Source organism: Doryrhamphus excisus, chromosome 8, assembly GCF_030265055.1.
Source record: "Doryrhamphus excisus isolate RoL2022-K1 chromosome 8, RoL_Dexc_1.0, whole genome shotgun sequence".
Lineage (NCBI taxonomy): Eukaryota > Metazoa > Chordata > Actinopteri > Syngnathiformes > Syngnathidae > Doryrhamphus > Doryrhamphus excisus.
In genome coordinates, this window is record NC_080473.1 from 517,395 (window position 1) to 535,550 (window position 18,156).

The following is an 18,156-nucleotide window of genomic DNA, read 5'->3' on the forward strand; positions in this document are numbered from 1 at the left end:
GGATTTGGCTTTATTCCTTATAGGCACTTGGCAGTAAATTCAACTCAAGTGCTGTTTGTCTTTTTTTTTTTTTTTTTTACTATACACCACTTCTTGATCATTCTTTTTGCCATCTTAAAACAGCAACAACTTTTCAAAAACAACTTTAATCACAATTTCACATGGCTATGCAATTCCAATAGCAGTGGTTCAGTGGTGGAGTGAACCAATGAAACAATAATTACTGCTGTAAAAAATACAGTACAGCAACAACAAAGTTTAAGTGACACTTTCAACAGTGGAATCAATGCTTGTTTTTATTCCTGTGTGCAAAACATACTGCTAATGTGAATGCACTAGCAGCTAGGCTAATACAGTAGCGAGGAGCAGGAAGTGTAAAACAACTTATACCTTTTTTAAATTGTTTCCAAATTCAGGAAGAAGCCAACTGGGGGGAGGGGGACGGACAAATAGCTCCTGGACAATTTGGAAAGCAGAGGAAGATCCACTCACCTGATTTGCTTGGTTCTTCCCCGACGGGGAGACGGCGGTAGACTTGTCCGTGTTGTGGTGTCCCCTTTTTAAAGGGGTCTGGCTTTAACGGCTTCTGAACGCGGCATTATTTTCAAGTGACGGACGTTTTGTCGAGCTTTCCGTCGCTCTTTGAGAATCAGTAGTGTTTCCAAACATACCATGTAAACGTTGCTAGGGGGTTAAATATAGAAACTTCGTAGCTGCTGCTTGCGTGCGAACGTCCATGCTGTTTTACTAGTAGTTGTATGTGCCTCACTGCTTCCGTCCGTAATTCAATACAAAACGCGAAATAATTACAGTGCATTCGATGCGCCGGGGGAACAGCATATGGGGCGAAGTTGAACATTATTAAAACGGCGCTTGCATTGGATTTTACCGATACCCACAAACGCATCGCGATGAATCTAATTTTTCACCCTTCAATTGCGCCCATACTCAGTGAATGAGCTGATGCACTCGCTTTGTGCGCATGCGCATCGATGTATCATTAATAACGACTATTTTCCACACCCTTACTGTTGATACATTTAATTGCAATGTCGCTTCGCGCCACTGGTGGTCACCCGTTAGGGCACACCACACTGGTGGGGAAGTTGGTGGAGTTCTTTCGACAAAAAGAAAATGTGCTACAGATGTTTAAAAAAAAAGTATGTCGTGATAATGGTGAGCAACTCCAAATGTGCTTTGAAAGCCAGCTACCAGCTAGCCAGACGTGTAGCTGCTAGCTAGCCAGACATGTAGTAGCTGCCAGCTAGCCATAGGATATCAGGAAAACAGGAAATCAATTCAAATACTACTTCTATTGGTATGAACTCATTTTGGAATGTTTTTGTTTTTTCCTTTTTTTTAAGTGAAATTGCTGAATGACACACCGTGCACAGCACCAGCCAGGCCATCCAAGACCCACGACTCCAGTGGTCACTATACAGTGTTCCCTCGTTTATGGCGGGGATAGGTCCCCGCAATCGGTGCAATTTGCAACTCATCGTCCTGGCGCCATTCGACTGCAGCGTTTTTATATCCTTGTTCATTCCTCCTGCTGTCGTCCTTCTCATCTTTCTCCTTGAACCCAAGATTCATTTAGCCCGTTAGCCGCTGCTTCTATTGTTTATTACAGTTTAGCAAGCAGCTCAGTTAGCTAGTTTGCTGGTGGAAACACAGTCTGTCTCCTCTGTAGTCTCGACTTGCTACGAGGGATAGGACACATCGCTCCGTGTGCGTACATCACACACACACACACACACACACCTGCATATTGACTTCATCAAAGTTGACTGAGAAAACGTTCTTTTCATGTTTTGGTTTTATTCCTGTAAAATTGCTGGAATTTTTTGGCTTTAAACATTTTGTCTGAAGGGATTGTTTGTTTTTTACCCCAAACAGCTCTTGACTCCACCTGGTGGTTTTTCCCGTCACGGCCACAATAACATCAGAGGCTACTTTAGCTTTGCCTCCGCTGGTGTGAAACAAACAATGTCGTCTACAGGCCCCGTAATGAAATCCAAACAGGAAGCGGCGACCTCCTCGACACCAGCTGACGCTTCACACTGGCAACATTCCCTCCACTGCAGCCATCCAGTCACTTGGCGAGTCTTCCTCAAAGTCCCTGAGGAGAGAACATAGCATGTCCTAAATTTCAGCTAATAGTGAAAAGTGTGATGAAAAGTGTACTATGTCATTCATTCATTCATTTTCAGTTGGTGCCAGTTTGCGCCAGTTCACGCTAGATTATGTGATTGGCGAGCGAATATTACTTCAGCACCACAGCAAGCCACTACACGGCAATTACATAATCTTTGGCATGAACTGGCACCAACTGGCACCAACTGGTGCCGGCCCAGTGGACTCCTATCATCAATGGCTCAACTTGGCTCGCGCCATTACATTCCACTGCATTCCAATAGGTGGATTGTTTGTGACATTTTTAAACATTTTGAAAGACCCATCCGTTTTCTGTACCACTTATCCTCACAAGGGTCACGGGGGTGCTGGAGCCTATCCCAGCTGTCTTCGGGCGAGAGGCGGGGTACACCATGCACTGATCAGCAGCCAATCACAGGGCACATATAGACAAACAACCATTCACACTCACATTCATACCTATGGACAATTTGGAGTGGCCAATTAACCTAGCATGTTTTTGGAATGTGGGAGGAAACCGGAGTACCCGGAGATAACCCACGCATGCACGGGGAGAACATGCAAACTCTACACAGAGATGGCCGAGAGTGGAATCGAACTCAGGTCTCCTAGCTGTGTGGCCTGCGCCCTATATATGTCATTACTTTTTAAAGTGACAAACAGATTAGGGTGTCATCTTTTGTTATCAGGTGTGCCCAATGTCATGGCTTAGCATACTCTGCCATGATAGGAGCCGTCAAGCGCTTACGTGTCCTCGTCATCGGAGCGTGGCTGCAGACGGTCGTCGTCCATGTGCACTTCCTGTTCTGGGCCATCGGTGCTGTCACCTTGAGCTCGGGAGAGTGGACCCATCAGAGGACTGTCACCTGAGAAGAGAAGGCAAGGTTAGGAGGCCATGACTTGTACGTGATATTTTGCTTTTCAACGTTCTGACCTCCGCTGAGGTTGTGTTTGTTAGCTACTTGGTGACTTTGCTAGCAAGGTGAGATGTTATTGTAGGGTGGCGCAAGGTCAGTTGGTTTTGGACGAGACAGAGTTAAACAGAGCTTTGCACTTTGTTGTGAACATTCCTGCCACCGACAGTACATGACTCTAGTGGAACATGTGATATTTTATTGAGTTTAACCTTGTGACAATGAGCACAACGAACCTTCTCTGTGGACCACAAAGGTGCTGAAGGCTCGGTTCACCTCTGCTTTCTCCAACAAACTCAGCAGCCTCTCGGGGGGATCTCGCCGCCACTGTTTCCGCCGCCCGTTCTCCTCTGGAGACACCAGCAATCATACCACTACCACATACAGGCTGTCTGAGTCCCATGGTGTCTACCAGGTCACTGGCGTACCTTCATCTGACAACTGGAGGCTGGCGTTGGCAAACACTTGCAGCACCGTCTCCGAGGGCCCGGCGGCCCAACGCCTTCGAGGGAGGGCCGCTTTTTCATGGCGAGTCTCAACAACTGCAGTCAAACTTATTGATGAATAAGCAATGGAGATGTAGCTCATGAAGTGTAATTCTACCTCCCGTGGGGTATTCTATCTTCTCTCCCAGATGTTGAAGCACCTTCTTCCCCTCGTCTGTGTCCGGCCTCCCAGCAGAGCACCGCCCCCGTTGCTCTACTTGTATGGCCTGTGAAAGATCCAAAACACGTCCAAGTCAAACACTCCAAGATAATGATGGAGATCGGTATCAGCCAGAGATCAGTATCGCTGATTTTACTGGAAAAGTACGCACAGTGATCGGCACATGTTGACCACAAAAACTGGGCACCTGTGTTTGGTCCCGGTCTCATGTCTTGGGGTCTCTTCACACTGTGTGCTCTCACACAAACACCTTAGAAGAACGGAAGTGGAAGTCGTAGTTGGTTTGTATCAAATTACGGCAGACGGAATTGGTTCCAAGTCGATAGGACCTACTGTTTGGGGGTCAATCGCAAAAAAAAAACGCTCATCCAATCAGAATGCAGCCCTTCTCCCAATAGCAGGATGTGCTAGCAGTCATGTCCTGATATTTGAGTAGGAGAACCCAACAGATACACTTGGTTGCATCCTAATTTGTTCCAGTCCTTACTTCCAAGTGTGTCAAGTCCTTTTGGGCTGTACTTGAAAAGGATGCCTTATCAACTCAACTCAACTGAACTCAGTTTTATTTCACAGGAGCTTGTCGTGTTAGGTTGATAAGGCGAACTTTGGAGGATGAAAGTGTTCCATACCAGGGTCTCTACCATCCTCTCTTGTTACAATATTTTGAATAGTCCTTGTAGCACTGTTTTCTACTAAATGACCAATTGTTGGCTTTGTACAAGAACCGAGCATCATGTCATGTGTGTCATAGTTATGTCACATGGGTATGAAACAAGTCATCATCGTTTGCATCAAGTACACGCACTTTGAGCGTCATTGTCATAAGAGTCGTCACGCTCTGTGATGAAGATACATACAGTCAGTTTTGGTTCTCATAGTACGACTTTCAAAAATAGCATTTTTTTCTTAAATGTGTAAACTCTGTGCTTCTAAAAAATTTTTTTTTAATGACAATAACAACTTTTACAATACAACGTTCATATTTTGACATCATTCCTGGAAAATTGATAACCATTTCTTTCTATTTCTGCTGTTCATTGCTGTTCATCTTCCCCAACTATTTCAACTTACTTTTGCTAAATGTTCTTCTCGCAATTCTGACTTTATTCTCATAACATTACAACTTTTTCTGCACTTAATTTGCCAGCCAAAAACGTATCAATTTTTTTTGGTTTTCATAATTTTATGACTTAAAATAACTTCATATGCTTTACTGCCCTCTGTTTTAACCATATCTTGCTTATTGTGTGGAGATATGGCCTAATATCTATCAAAGTGATCTTCATGCACATCTTCGTGATCTTCGCTAATGCACAACGATGAGCCAATTCAAGAAACAATACAAGCAGTTGATGTTTGCTAAATCCAAGGATGAAGAGTCTTGAACCAGTCATGATGTGCTATATATATCACTATATTGACATGCACTATGGTACACATTATGGCATTGGATGCTCATATCACCTTGTACTTCAGTACATGACAAAAATAAAATAAAAAAATAAAAAAATCTATATTAGGAAAGCAGGAAGTGAACAAATGTAACAGTTAGTGATTGTAAAAGTACCAGATGGAGGGGTAGGATTTAATAAGCTTTGCTTCTTCCTACTCCTTTTGGACATGTGGAACTGTGAACTGATTATGTGATGCACTCAATTGTAATCTGATGCATGTTCAAATGAAATTAAAATGAAATTAAACCATTACCATTTCCAGTATGTGGACTCAAAGGATGGAACATGTGAAGTAAGGAACTTGAACTTAATGTTCTAAGATAAGCCAATTCAAGAAACAATATAAGCACTTGATTTTTGTTGCGTTTAGCTCTATGATTGATTTATTAGTCTATGTGATTACTGTTTATTATGACGGGGAAAACAATTAGCACACCTTATGATGTTTGCAATTTTTCTCTGAATATTTGGACTAGGACGGCACGGCGGTCATGTGGTTAGCGCACAGCCCTCACATCTAGGATACCAGGGTTCAATCCCACCCTCGGCCATCTCTGTGTGGAGTTTGCATGTTCTCCCCGTGCATGCGTGGGTTTTCTCCGGGTACTCCGGTTTCCTCCCACATTCCAAAAACATGCTAGGTTAATTGGTGACTCCAAATTGTCCATAGGTATGAATGTGAGTGTGAATGGTTGTTTGTCTATATGTGCCCCGTGATTGGCTGGCGACCAGTCCAGGGTGTACCCCGCCTCTAGCCTGAAGACAGCTGGGATAAGCGGTAGAAAACGAATGAATGAATATTTGGACTATTGTAAAACTACTGCTGATTTTTCCATTCTTGATGTTTTTTTGTTTTTAAACTCTAGTCCTAAACGATGGAGTGATCTCACAGCTGCGAAGGATTGCATGGGAGTTTTGGTACCTGCGGGGACAGATGTGCTCGCAGGAGCCTGGCGACCCGGTGGGAGGTCAGAATGGTGCGTAGGGAGGGCCGGTCTTTGGGATCCGTCTTGAACATCTGCCTGAGCAAAAGCTGCAGCTCGTAGGGCAGGTGCTTGGGCAGCGGCGGGTACGCCCCCCGGCACACTTTGAGGATCAGACTCTTCCAGCTGGGCTCTTGGAACTGCTCATCAGGAGACAACGAGACACCTCACATCGGGACATACGTGGTCTGACACAAGTGAGTGCAGCCCTCACGTTTGATGCTATCGTGTCAAACCTAATGTAGGCTATGCTTTAGAGTAGTCAGTGTACATCACTTTCTATTAACACAGCTGCCAATGCAAGTGGATCCATCTCACAGTGAACAGGTCCAGATTATGTCGATTAAGTGTGAGCGCCATTGTTATCTAGCACCTTTATCCCCGGTGCCAGTAGCACTCGTGCAGCCCCAGACTGTGATGCCCCCACTAACATGATTGACTGTAGGCAAGACACAATTATCTTGCTACTCACATGTGTTGGAATTCATCTTTCCTCTCACTGAACCGCATCTCCCCCGGGGCCAGCAGCACTCGTGCCGCCCCAGGCGGTGACGCCTGACTACACTCATGCACGCTTGACTGCAGGGCAGACACAACAACCTCGCAAAAAAGACCCAAGTTTCGGTATTGACAATGTAAGTGGCCAAGATCTATGAACAATATGCGTATACTATACTTTACTATACTATACTATACTATACTTTGATGTCCCCATCAGGAAGATGATGCATGATATGCTGCATGCTGTTATGTCCCCTTAAACTCAAGAAACTTGGTAGGTGGGGCACTCTACTTCACAATGTCACAATACATGTGGCAAATTGGAATTAATGTTTCCACTCAATGAAGTGCGGCTCCACAGTACCGGGAGCACTCATGCAGCCCCAGACAGAAACCCTACCCCAACGTGATTGACTGTAGACAAGACACAATAACCTTGCTAACCTCACAAATCTGTAGGATCTATTTAGTAGTGTGTTCCTAGGTTTCTAATATCTGTTGATTTATTTTTTGTTGTTGTTGTTTTGTTTGGATTACTTGATAATATTTTCTTGTTAGTTATTTATTGGTTTATCTATCATATTTTGTTGGGGTTAATTAGTAGTTAATTTGTGGGTTTATTTCATTGGATAACACCCTGGGCACCTGCAATATATTTAAGTAGGCAGTGCTCACAGGACCAGCATGCACCGGGGTGGGCCTATGGTTTTTGTACCAGAGCAAGAGAGGCAACAGGAGACAATGCCTTTGTTCCTTTTTTTGTTTGCTTGCTCGGTAAAAAAAGGAAATACGAAGAAACGGAACAAGATTATTTTGACAATGACTCTTTTGCCTGTCTAAAACACAACCCGTGGTGCATCAGTGGCCTTTTGATTATAGTTTAAGTTCAGTTTATTTTTGAAGGACAAATAGCCACTACAAAATCCATACCGCTGTACAAGCTGTACACTGACTACTTTAAAGTGCTGTACATCCAACTTGTCATCCCACCGTGACACAATATACTGTCATGATGTGAGAGGTATGCACACTTTTGCCAGGTGTTGTTTTCCTTGTAACAACATCTTCAGACTGCAGTGAGAGGATTGTTTCAGTGAAGCAAGAACACTGATGGTTTTACCGGGTGTCGCAGGGTGCACAGCTCATAAAGCACACAGCCCAGAGACCACACGTCGCTGCAAAACACACAAAATGCTAGTAAGACCCAGGTAGGTACACAGTAACACATGAGTCAACATGCAGTACCTCTTATTGTTGTATGGCTTGTTTTCCCAGATCTCCGGAGCAACGTAATAGGGGGTGCCGACGTACGTACAAGCGTAAGCCTTTGAGCTGCAACGTGAAACATTGAAAATTCACTCACAGACTCCAGTTTAAACCAGCAGTGCACCTTTTTCCTGCAGGATACCTGTTAAGAACACATGCTGAGCCAAAGTCTCCAAGCTTGACTGTGCCTTTATCCGTGAGGAAAATGTTCTGAAAAATCATATTCAAAAATACCTTACGTCACACTCAGAGCCTCGTCTCATATTTTCATTGCCTTATTAACGGTGACACTTGTGCATACAATATATTGAAAGACTGATGTACCTTGGACTTGAGGTCTCGGTGCAAAACCCGCTTATCATGAATATGCTTGGCGCCTGCACACATCTCAGCAAACCATTTTAAGATCTACAGGGGAAAAGGGGATTTAAAATGTAAACATTTCTCAAACTTAATAGTGACAAAAAAGACATCGGTCCCAAAAACATCACAACACCCACCCATAACTTCTATCTTCAATTTGACAGCGCCACCCTCACTCCATCCCCACTCATCCGCAACCTTGGTATCCTCCTGGACCCCACCCTTTCATTTGAACCCCACATCAAACAGTTAACCCGGACTGCATTTTTCCATCTTAAGAACATAGCTCGACTCCGTCCATCACTTCCATTCTCTGCCGCTGAATCCCTGATCCATGCATTCATCCCAACCAGAATGGACTACTGCAACAGTATTCTCTACGGTACACCGTCCAAAATACTCAACAAACTACAATATATTCAGAACCTCCTCACCTCCACCCGCTCCCGTGAACACATTACCCCCGTCCTTCAAAACCTCCACTGGCTTTCCATTCCCCAACGCATTCACTTCAAATTTCTTCTCATCACCTACAAAGCCCTCCACGATCTGACCCCCCCATATCTCACAGACCTGCTCCATCCACACAATCCCCCGCGTCCCCTTCGCTCCTCAGACTCCAACCTCCTGGCACTCCCCTGTAAGACCAAGCTCCGAACCTGGGGAGACAGAGCCTTCTCCATCGCTGCCCCCACCCTCTGGAACTCTTTGCCCCATTCACTCCGTGCTTGCCCTGACCTTCCCACCTTCAAAAAACAACTAAAAACCCACCTCTTTAAATCTGTTTTTAATGTCTAACTTTTTATATCTGACTGCTGTGCCCCGCCCCGCTTTTACTCATGTTTTAACTGTGTATTAACCAATCAATGTTGTATTTTGGTGTGTCTTCTACTCTGTTTACTTGCTTTATTCAACTCCATTCTTCTGTAAAGTGTCTTTGAGTATTTTGAAAAATGCTATACAAATAAAATGTATGAAATGAAAGCTTTTGATTTCAGTCATTATGGAGGCTCACGTCATCAACACAGAAGTGCTTGGTCTTCTGCTGCTGGATTCTCTGCAGCATGTCTCCGCCGCTGCAGTATTCCATCACAATGCACAAGAGGTCGTCAGCTGCACGAAAACAATCACATCATCTGTACATGTCAAAACAAATGCATCATGGAGAGGTGGTAAAGAGGGTAAGATCACCTTCAAACGCCTCACGGAATGCCACAATATTTGGATGTTTCATTGTGGATAACAGCACTGCTTCTCTCCTCCACTTCTCCACTTTCGACTCATTCTATTTACACATGCAAATTGTACATTTAGACCAATATTATCCTGTTACTATGAATATTATGCATGACAGAAATACAAGAGCAATTGCTTGTGTACCTTTGGCAGCTGTATTTCCTTGACAACGTACTTCTCCTGAGTGTTTTTACACTGGACTAACACAGCTCGACCGAAAGAGCCCTCGCCGATGACGCTGCACACTGAATAACCCTCCATTGAAGTACGAGAACATAAAACGAAGAATTACTCATAGATTTATTCACACGATGCCTCGTTTCTATTGTTTCGCGCCTACTTCCGTGTTATTGAGTGACGTACATTGTCACGTGTCTCCAATCGTCCCATCCGGCCGGTAGATGGCGAAAGAGCATAAAGGAAAGTATTTTTAAACGTTTTATTTTAGTAACAAACAAATAAATGCTAAACGTTACACACAAAACAGCCAATATATATAAAACATATAATCTCACATGACAATATGTAGAAATGAAAGCTCACAACATGGCGGCCGGAGTTGCTGTTGTTTGGTTGTCATCAGTAATGGTTTTGTCCTGTCGCTAAGAAAGCTTCACATGTTGGGAAAATTGTTCACATCAAGACAATTGTCAGTTAAGTGTCAACCAAAACACAAAGTTTTTAGTTTAGACTGTGAATGTATTCGATAAGAGCCCGGATAGCTCAGTCGGTAGAGCATCAGACTTTTAATCTGAGGGTCCAGGGTTCAAGTCCCTGTTCGGGCGGTAATATTTTTACCTTCTTAGCGTGTTTCTTTGCAGCACTTGTTCGGAGATTATTTATACAGTGTCAAAAAACCTTCTTGGCGAAATTTTTCTCCAAACGTGACGAACGACAAACTAGCAACTTCTTGGCGTCGTTGGAAACTTTTATGGTATTTGGACACTTAAAGTGAAATCACGATTTGATCTACAGTTTCTGTTCCCGCCTGAGTACTGATCACAGTTGGCAACTTTTCAGTAAGAAAAGTAGCTATTTGCTAGATGGCGTCATTACCTAATTTGCATATAATTTGAATACAATGTTGTAAACTGCTGTAGGAAATCTCACTCTTGTGGTGAATATATGTAATAGCAATCCATTTGCATCATGGATTGTGACTGCCTAAGTGACAACACAATACGTTCTTTCACCACATTAGAGAACTCCCCGACGACGTCAGAGAAAGTCGCTAGATATATCGCTGGTCGCGTTTGAGAAGACATGTCGTTGTGGGGGATTTATTTGTATGCTGCCAGATTTTGCGATAAAATTGCCAAATTGGCAACACTGCCGAGAGTCCGTCAACATTTTCAACTTTCGGGTGCTTGGGCCAAGCAGCGTTCCTGAGTCCAACGTTCTTCAACTTTCTCACCCAGTCAGCTCCACTTCTGTCTCCAACAGTTGGCCAATGAGAGAGTGCCCAGCGACTTCCGGCTTTATTAGCACTTTTTAACATTTGACCAATCACGGGCGATGACGTCACTCACAGATGGAGCTGCTTTTTTAAACCAACTTTATTCACACCAAGTATACAAAAAAACGTATACAGATAACAAATACAAAAATCAAGAACACTGCGATGGGTTACATCAAGCAAAAATATTGAAATCAGAACAAATTTTGAAAAAAATGTTTTTTTTACTTCTAAATTTGTATTTTTGGATGAAAAATTGTGCTAACATGATCAGGATAGTATTTGGGAATCATTCTTCCTTCATCTTGTTGGTGATGCGGTATCCATCCATCCATCCATCCATCGTGGCTGCGTTCTCGTTCACTCCTGGGAAGGTTCACCACTGGCTCTCACTGTGGTTTGCTGGAGTCCCAAAAGCTTTAGAAATGGCTTTAGAAATAACCTTTTACACACCGATAGAGCTCAACTACTTTGAAAAATTTAAGTGTGACAAACATGGACAAAAATAAGAATTTGAGATGGGGGGGGGGGGGGGGTCTCTTATTCAAGTCTCAAGGCGGCCATGCCAGCTTTAATGGCTGCTCATCATGCCAGAAAGCAGCCATATCAATAATGCAATATCATCCGTGCAGCCCGGTGTCAAAGGAGAACAAAGACTAGCTGGGGGTAATAATTATCTTCAGCCTAGTCCTGTTGGGGAAAGAAGATAATTAGAAAGAATGAAGCAACGCATCCAACTGACTGCCAAGACACACTGCTTCCTTCCATGCAATCAATGCTAATGTTCCTCACCTGTATTTCTCATTCAGATATACCTACGGAAAATACCAGTTTCATCTGCTATGAGGTAGTAATTCATCAGCGTGACATCGCCAACTAGTGGCCTGGTATGCACACTTCCAGCCGAGTGTATGAAAATACGATGAACCTTTAGTTCAACTTCAACAAGAGAAGACTATCTTTCACTTTTTCCTGGCAGAGCAGATCTGTTGAGCTTGTGAGGGCATCTCCATCAACAATATTTGCCCTCACATTTCCCCCCTAATTGATGAATAAACAGTTGCTGTTTTGTAGTCAACGGAGGCCTCTTATTAGTCAAATAATAGGTCTCCCTCTACAATAAGGTACACACAAATACAGTAGTTACTGACGAATTAATGCACATGAGTTTAGAGTAGTTACAGAGGAACTAATGAGTAGTTACTGAGGACCTAATGCACACGTGTTTAGAGTACTTACTGAGAAATTAATGAGTAGTTGCTGAGAAACTAAGCCACATGAGTTCAGAGTAGTTACTGAGGAACTAATGAGTAGTTACTGAGGAACTAAGCGACACAAGTTTAGAGTAGTTACTGATGAACTAATGTGCATAGTAGTTACTTGGGAATTAGGTCACACAAGTTCAGAGTGGTTACTGAGTAACTAATAGGTAGAGTAGTTACTGCGTAAGTAATGAGTAGTTACAGAGGAACCAAGCCACATATGTTTAGAGTAGTTACTGAGGAACGAATAGCTAGAGCAGTTACCGAGTGAGTAATGAGTAGTTACTGAGGAACTAAGCAACACAAGTTTAGAGTAGTTGCCAAGGAACTGAGTAGAGTGGTTACTGGGGAATGAAGCTACATAAGTTTAGAGTAGCTACTGAGGAACTAAACCACATATGATTGGGGTAGTTACTGAGGAACTAAGCAACACAAGTTTAGAGTAGTTACTGATGAACTAATGTGCATAGTAGTTACTTAGGAATTAGGTCACATACGTTTAGAGTGGTTACTGAGTAACTAATAGGTAGAGTAGTTACTGCACAAGTAATGAGTAGTTACAGGGGAACCAAGCCACATACGTTTAGAGTAATTACTGAGGAACTAATAGGTAGAGTAGTTACTGAGTAAGTAATGAGTAGTTACAGAGGAACTGAGCCACATACGTTTAGAGTAGTTAAAGAGGAACCGAGTCACATAAGTTTAGAGTAGTTAATGAGGAACTAATGAGTAGAGTAGTTACTGAAGAACTAAGCTAGTACATAAGTTTAGAGTGGTTACTGAGGAACTAATGAGTAGAGTAGTTACTGAAGAACTAAGCTACATAAGTTTTACCTTGAAAAGTGCTATATAAAACCCACTTCTTCTTCTTCTTCTTCTTCTTCTTCACAACTCTTCCACTGTGAGCAAGCCGGCAAACAACAGCTGTTAGGTATCAGTACGCAATAACACAGCACATTTGAAATAGTAATCAGATTACCTCTTACTGTAAAACAACATCAACGCCATCATAAAGCGATTAGAATTCAGCAGAAGAACGGAGGTCAACCAAGCAAAGGGTGGAGGTAAAGGATGCTCACTTCTTGATCAAACGGCAACGGAATCCGAGTGGGGAGGTCACAGCATTGACCTCATCGATAAAACGTATTCAGAGCGCGTCCCGGTCCTTATCCTCCGTATCGATTGGAAAGAAAAGCTCCCGCCAGGCATCCCATGTGTGCTGAAGAGCTGAAGGATCAGGAGGTCATGGGAAAAGCTTTTTAGGAATGCGCTGTGGGCTGCGCTCCCACCAACCAAAGCACCACAATACACACTTTTCAATAAACATTTATTTACAAGTACCAAAACAAAGAAAACGTGCTAATGTGGTAAAAATACACCATCATTCACAACATACATCTCATTATACTTCCTTCTTTTGGACCTGCTTCATTTTTTGTGTGGGGATTATTGCGTTGGGGGGGGGGGGGTGTTTTTAAGGCAAGGATGAGACGCCGGGAAGACACGGGAACACGTCACGTTACGATGAAATGGCTATTATGGTCTTCATCACGGGGCGCACATCACGGCAACATCAAGGAGGAAGACAAAGAGAGATAGATGTCGTCTCGTCAAATTAAGGATTAAAAACAGGACTGGTCCTCAGAATAACATGACATGTGTGTGTGTGTGTGTGTGTGTGCTGCATTATGAAAAAGTCCCTGCAGTTTGCTGGACGAGTGGGGTCTTCCCGTGCTCCAACTGGCACCCGGAGAGCCTGGGACCATCGTTCAGTACGGGTAGTGCTTCTGCTTCTTGCCGGCGAAACACGACATCCAGGTGCACAGCAGCATGGCGCCCGCCGCCCCCGCCCCTGTGCAGTAGTAGGCCCAGCCGATCTGGCAGGAACCTGCAGACGCAACATTGGACCTTTTAGTTGGTGGACAGGCAAGACTGGAAACATCATGCCCTCAAAATGCTTTGGAAGACATGCTGGTAATGCAAAGACTTTTGCTTGATGGCGGCCATGTTTTTTAACCAATCTTGCTCAAATTAATCACGCATATGCTTATCTGTCCCCTAACGATGCATGCCAAATTTGGCGGTGATTGAACCAAATACCCTGAAGTTACACTGGGTGTTTTGTAGAGCTACGTGAGAAAGTCATACACAGGTTTTATATGCCTCGTGAGGGTTGTGGGGATGCTGGAGCCTATCCCAGCTGTCTTCGGGTGAGAGGCGGGGTACACCCTGCACTGGTCGCCAGCCAAATATGAAAATATTTATTTATTATTATTTATATAATATTTATATATTTATTAATATGGACCTTCCAATTAACCTAGCATGTTTTTGGAATGTGGGAGGAAACCGGAGAACCCGGAGAAAACCCACGCATGCACGGGGAGAACATGCAAACTCCACACAGACATGGCTGAGAGTGGAATTGAACTTGGGTCTCCTAGCTGTGAGGTCTGCGTGCTAACCACTCGCCCGCCGTGCAGCCCTAATATTGACTCCTACTTTTTAATTCACTAATTTCAGTCGGAGGTGGAACCAATTAACCATTGGACGACTATCATCATCATGGGTGCATGCTAATTATCATGATTAAGATGGAATTATGATGTCATAACATTAAAAATATCTCTGACAACTGATTTCAAATTAGAAAAATAAGGCAAGGTTACTCGTAGTGAGCGGGTGAGCAAATCAAGCGCTCCTTTTAAAAGGCTGTCGTAACTTCCCCTGAGCGCTCAAGGAAACAAACATTCACATTTCACGTGCTAGTCGTACCAAATGCTGACCTTATCTGCTCGGAGCGCGTGCCTGAATACAGTGCACCTTTGCTGGGCTATAGTCATGTGCTAGTAGTCATGTCATGATATTTCATCAGGACAAATCCTCATTTTCCTGTCCTTCTTACCTTCAAGTGTGCACTAACTACACTTGAAAAAAGTTACTGATTGTTGGTAGCATATCGTTCTTGGGAAGCAGAAAGTTATGAAAAAAATATGCTGTACATCTGGAGTTTTAATATTTGGCACGCACTCTCTTGTTTACTTTCACATTTGGATCAGTAGCCAGCGTTGCCATTTGTGGACGTTTTGCTTCAGAATTACACAAGCAGCCTCAAAGCGGTGCCAATCCTTTGAGGTCCAGGGACTTGGGCTGCAATTGAACCAAAATGTGACAGATTTAAGCCTTTTCTTGCTTGCATCGGTCCCGTCTAGCATTGCTGAATTCAATTCTGCAAACAACAAACGTGCTGATTTTATAACTTTTGTTGAATCCGGTTCTCACCGAGCTGAAACTGGTCCGAGCTGTTGTTGCACGTCTGCTGCACCTCCTCGCTGTCCCATCCCAGCGGGTAGAGCGCACAGCCGGATCCGATGAGGAGGCCTGGAGAACAAGAGGAGGCATGGAAGAGCGGCATGTTAGTCATACTCCTGTTTCCCATACTTTCATGTATTTGTTGCGGCCTTCCACAAATACTACACATGCCCTAACCCTAACCCTAACCCTAACCCTAACCCTAACCCTAACCCTAACCCTAACCCTAACCCTAACCCTAACCCTAACCCTAACCCTAACCCTATCCCTGTCTCATAGCGCATCACTGTGGTGCGTTCAAGGACCCCCAACCAAAGTGTGAAATCTTAATGCTTAATGAACAACATTAGCAATGAAACAAAGACATAAACGTGAGAGAACGGTGGGCTTTCCAACAGACATGAAAGCAGCACCAGTCGTCCCTCGCCACTTTCACCTTCACTCCATCACAATTTCAAATGAATAATGAATGAATAAATCATGTGCTTTGGGGCTGAATACTGCCTATGATTAGTCAACGTGTATTCATAGTGAAGCACGTTGAAGAATTAGCATAAAAAGGTACAAAAAGAAGGCATTGAGAAGCTCCATTCAAAGACGATATATACATATACCGTATTTTCTGGACTAGAAGTCGTTCTGGAGTATAAGTCGCATTTTTTGCAGGTAATTTATTTTCCAAACTACTTGACCAAAACAGACATTACGTCCTCTTGGAAGGCAAGATCTAACAATAAAAGAATAGAGAACAGGCTGAATAGGTGTAAGATATGCTAACACAATGCTTATTCAGCTACACAAAAAATAAACATAAACAGAAAAGGTGTCCAGTGTTTATGGAACATAAACACTTTTTTCATTTATAAGTCGCAGGAACAGCCAACTTATGAAAAAAAGTGTGACTTATAGTCCGGAAAATACAGTATATACGTATATATACTATATATATATGTAGTATCCTACCCTTGTCACTAATATGTTGGTAATGTTGGCTGAGACACACAAGCACCAAACATCATCACCATAACCAGAACAAGCTTTGATTCACAATAATGAATTATGAACATAAATGATCAATAAACGGGCGGCACGGCGGGCAAGTGGTTAACGTGCGGACCTCACAGCTAGGAGACCAGGGTTCAATTGCACCCACGGCTTATCTCTGTGTGGAGTTTGCATGTTCTCCCCGTGCATGCGTGGGTTTTCTCCGGGTACTCCGGTTTCCTCCCACATTCCAAAAACATGCTAGGTTAATTAGCCACTCCAAATTGTCCATAGGTATGAATGTGAGTGTGAATGGTTGTTTGTCTATATGTGCCCTGTGATTGGCTGGCCACCCCGCCTCTCGCCCGAAGACAGCTGGGATAGGCTCCAGCACCCCCCGCGACCCTCGTGAGGAAAAAGCGGTAGAAAATGAATGAATGATCAAAAAACATATGTAATATGTGGAAGATATTGGAGGTTCTTCTCCTTCATGAGGCTTATTCAAAGACTTGGCCAGCATGAAGATGGTCGTCCTTCACCCAGTGTGACCTCATGCAGCACGTGCAGAGATGACATCCGTAGGACCGTTTGTCACCTCGTCTTTGTAGAGCACTTTTCAAAAACTCAGACACTTTACATGCTAAACACAAACAAATGACAAAATCACTCACTTTTTGTCTCCCATTACGTTTGTTATTCCTCTCTCCATGCAAATGAATCACGGCTAATTAATTAGACCCCCACCACCGCCGTAAATAGATGACACTCTCATGGGAAACACCGGGTGGGAATGATTGCAAATGGAGATGGGGGGGGGGTCAATATAAGATAATCAGCAGCTAAGAGGAAGGTCCGTGAGTCAGGGAGACCATCTTGCCAGCCCATAAATTGAAAAAAACTTTCAGTAATGAGCTAATGAGTGAGAAGCAAAGCCTCAGGAGCATTCATGGACTCCTAGGAGATGCCTTCAAGTGCAGAGACTCTGTGCGTTCCTTCTTGCTTTTCATGTTTTTATTTGGAAAAGCGTCTACACAAGCTGACAGATGTCAGATGTCGGACTGAGGCAATTTTTTTCTGATAAAATGACAGCTTTTTTTCCCTCATTTCTGCCTTTCCTTATATTGACTTTATATTTTGCCTTCATATTTGAACATAACTTTTTCTGCAACTTTATCCTTCTGAAAGTTCCAACTTTATTCATTGTTTAATTTGAACACTTAAAAAAAGAGAGAATGAAGTGAAGCCAATATTGGTTTGCTCCTCAGTCGCACACTGGTGGTGGTAAGGTACATCTGTAACCACAGCTGCCCTGTGGCTGTCAATTCGCGGCCTCTCTGACCACGCCCAAACATTCATTGTCATTCTGCTTTTTCAAACTAATTTTGATGTATTTTGCCCTAAATGAAGCATTTTCAAGTGTACAAATTTTTAAATGAAGTCAAATTACGAATAAAACATTCACGAGATGCATTCAAAGACGTTGTGAGTAGTGTAGTATTCCACACTGGTCACTAGGTGTCAGTAAGGATACATCTACAAGACAACTGCCACAGCAGGAAGTAGAAAAAGAAGAAGAAGGAACATGAAGACGACGGATGTGTGAGT

General features: G+C 43.3%; 2 protein-coding genes and 1 non-coding gene across 3 annotated transcripts in view; 1 reads left to right on the forward strand and 2 right to left on the reverse strand.

Annotated features, from left to right (window-relative positions):
• Positions 1-1,804: 1,804 nt before the first annotated feature.
• Positions 1,805-10,047, reverse strand: nek3 (NIMA related kinase 3). The gene is made up of 13 exons (XM_058079103.1): positions 9,682-10,047; positions 9,493-9,586; positions 9,317-9,414; positions 8,263-8,346; positions 8,081-8,148; positions 7,918-8,004; positions 7,793-7,847; positions 6,111-6,311; positions 3,672-3,780; positions 3,497-3,610; positions 3,305-3,418; positions 2,903-3,020; positions 1,805-2,119 (listed from the first exon to the last, which is right to left on the reverse strand). Exons 1-13 carry the CDS (start codon positions 9,796-9,798, stop codon positions 2,056-2,058), a joined length of 1,323 nt encoding a protein of 440 aa, XP_057935086.1. The 5' UTR covers positions 9,799-10,047; the 3' UTR covers positions 1,805-2,055.
• A 202-nt stretch (positions 10,048-10,249) lies between these two features.
• trnak-uuu (transfer RNA lysine (anticodon UUU)) lies at positions 10,250-10,322 on the forward strand. The gene has a single exon. It is a non-coding gene; the product is annotated as a tRNA-Lys (tRNA).
• A 3,246-nt stretch (positions 10,323-13,568) lies between these two features.
• LOC131134166 (LHFPL tetraspan subfamily member 6 protein) overlaps positions 13,569-18,156 on the reverse strand; it is a 65,490-nt gene continuing 60,902 nt past the window's right edge. The window contains exons 3-4 of the mRNA XM_058079112.1: positions 15,538-15,636; positions 13,569-14,143 (exon numbers count right to left, since the gene is read on the reverse strand). Of these exons, the coding sequence (XP_057935095.1) occupies positions 14,025-14,143; positions 15,538-15,636 (218 nt within the window). The 3' untranslated portion in view covers positions 13,569-14,024. The remainder of the gene's footprint in view (positions 14,144-15,537; positions 15,637-18,156) is intronic.

Bases quoted from the DNA above. Each gene is read 5' to 3' on its own strand.
- nek3 (XM_058079103.1), bottom strand. From the start codon at position 9,798: ATGGAGGGTTATTCAGTGTGCAGCGTCATCGGCGAGGGCTCTTTCGGT. The intron at 8,149-8,262 runs GTACATCAGTCT...ATGATTTTTCAG, and splicing joins ACCGAGACCTCAAGTCCAAG to AACATTTTCCTCACGGATAA. The intron at 7,848-7,917 runs GTACTGCATGTT...TGTGTTTTGCAG, and splicing joins AAGCCATACAACAATAAGAG to CGACGTGTGGTCTCTGGGCT.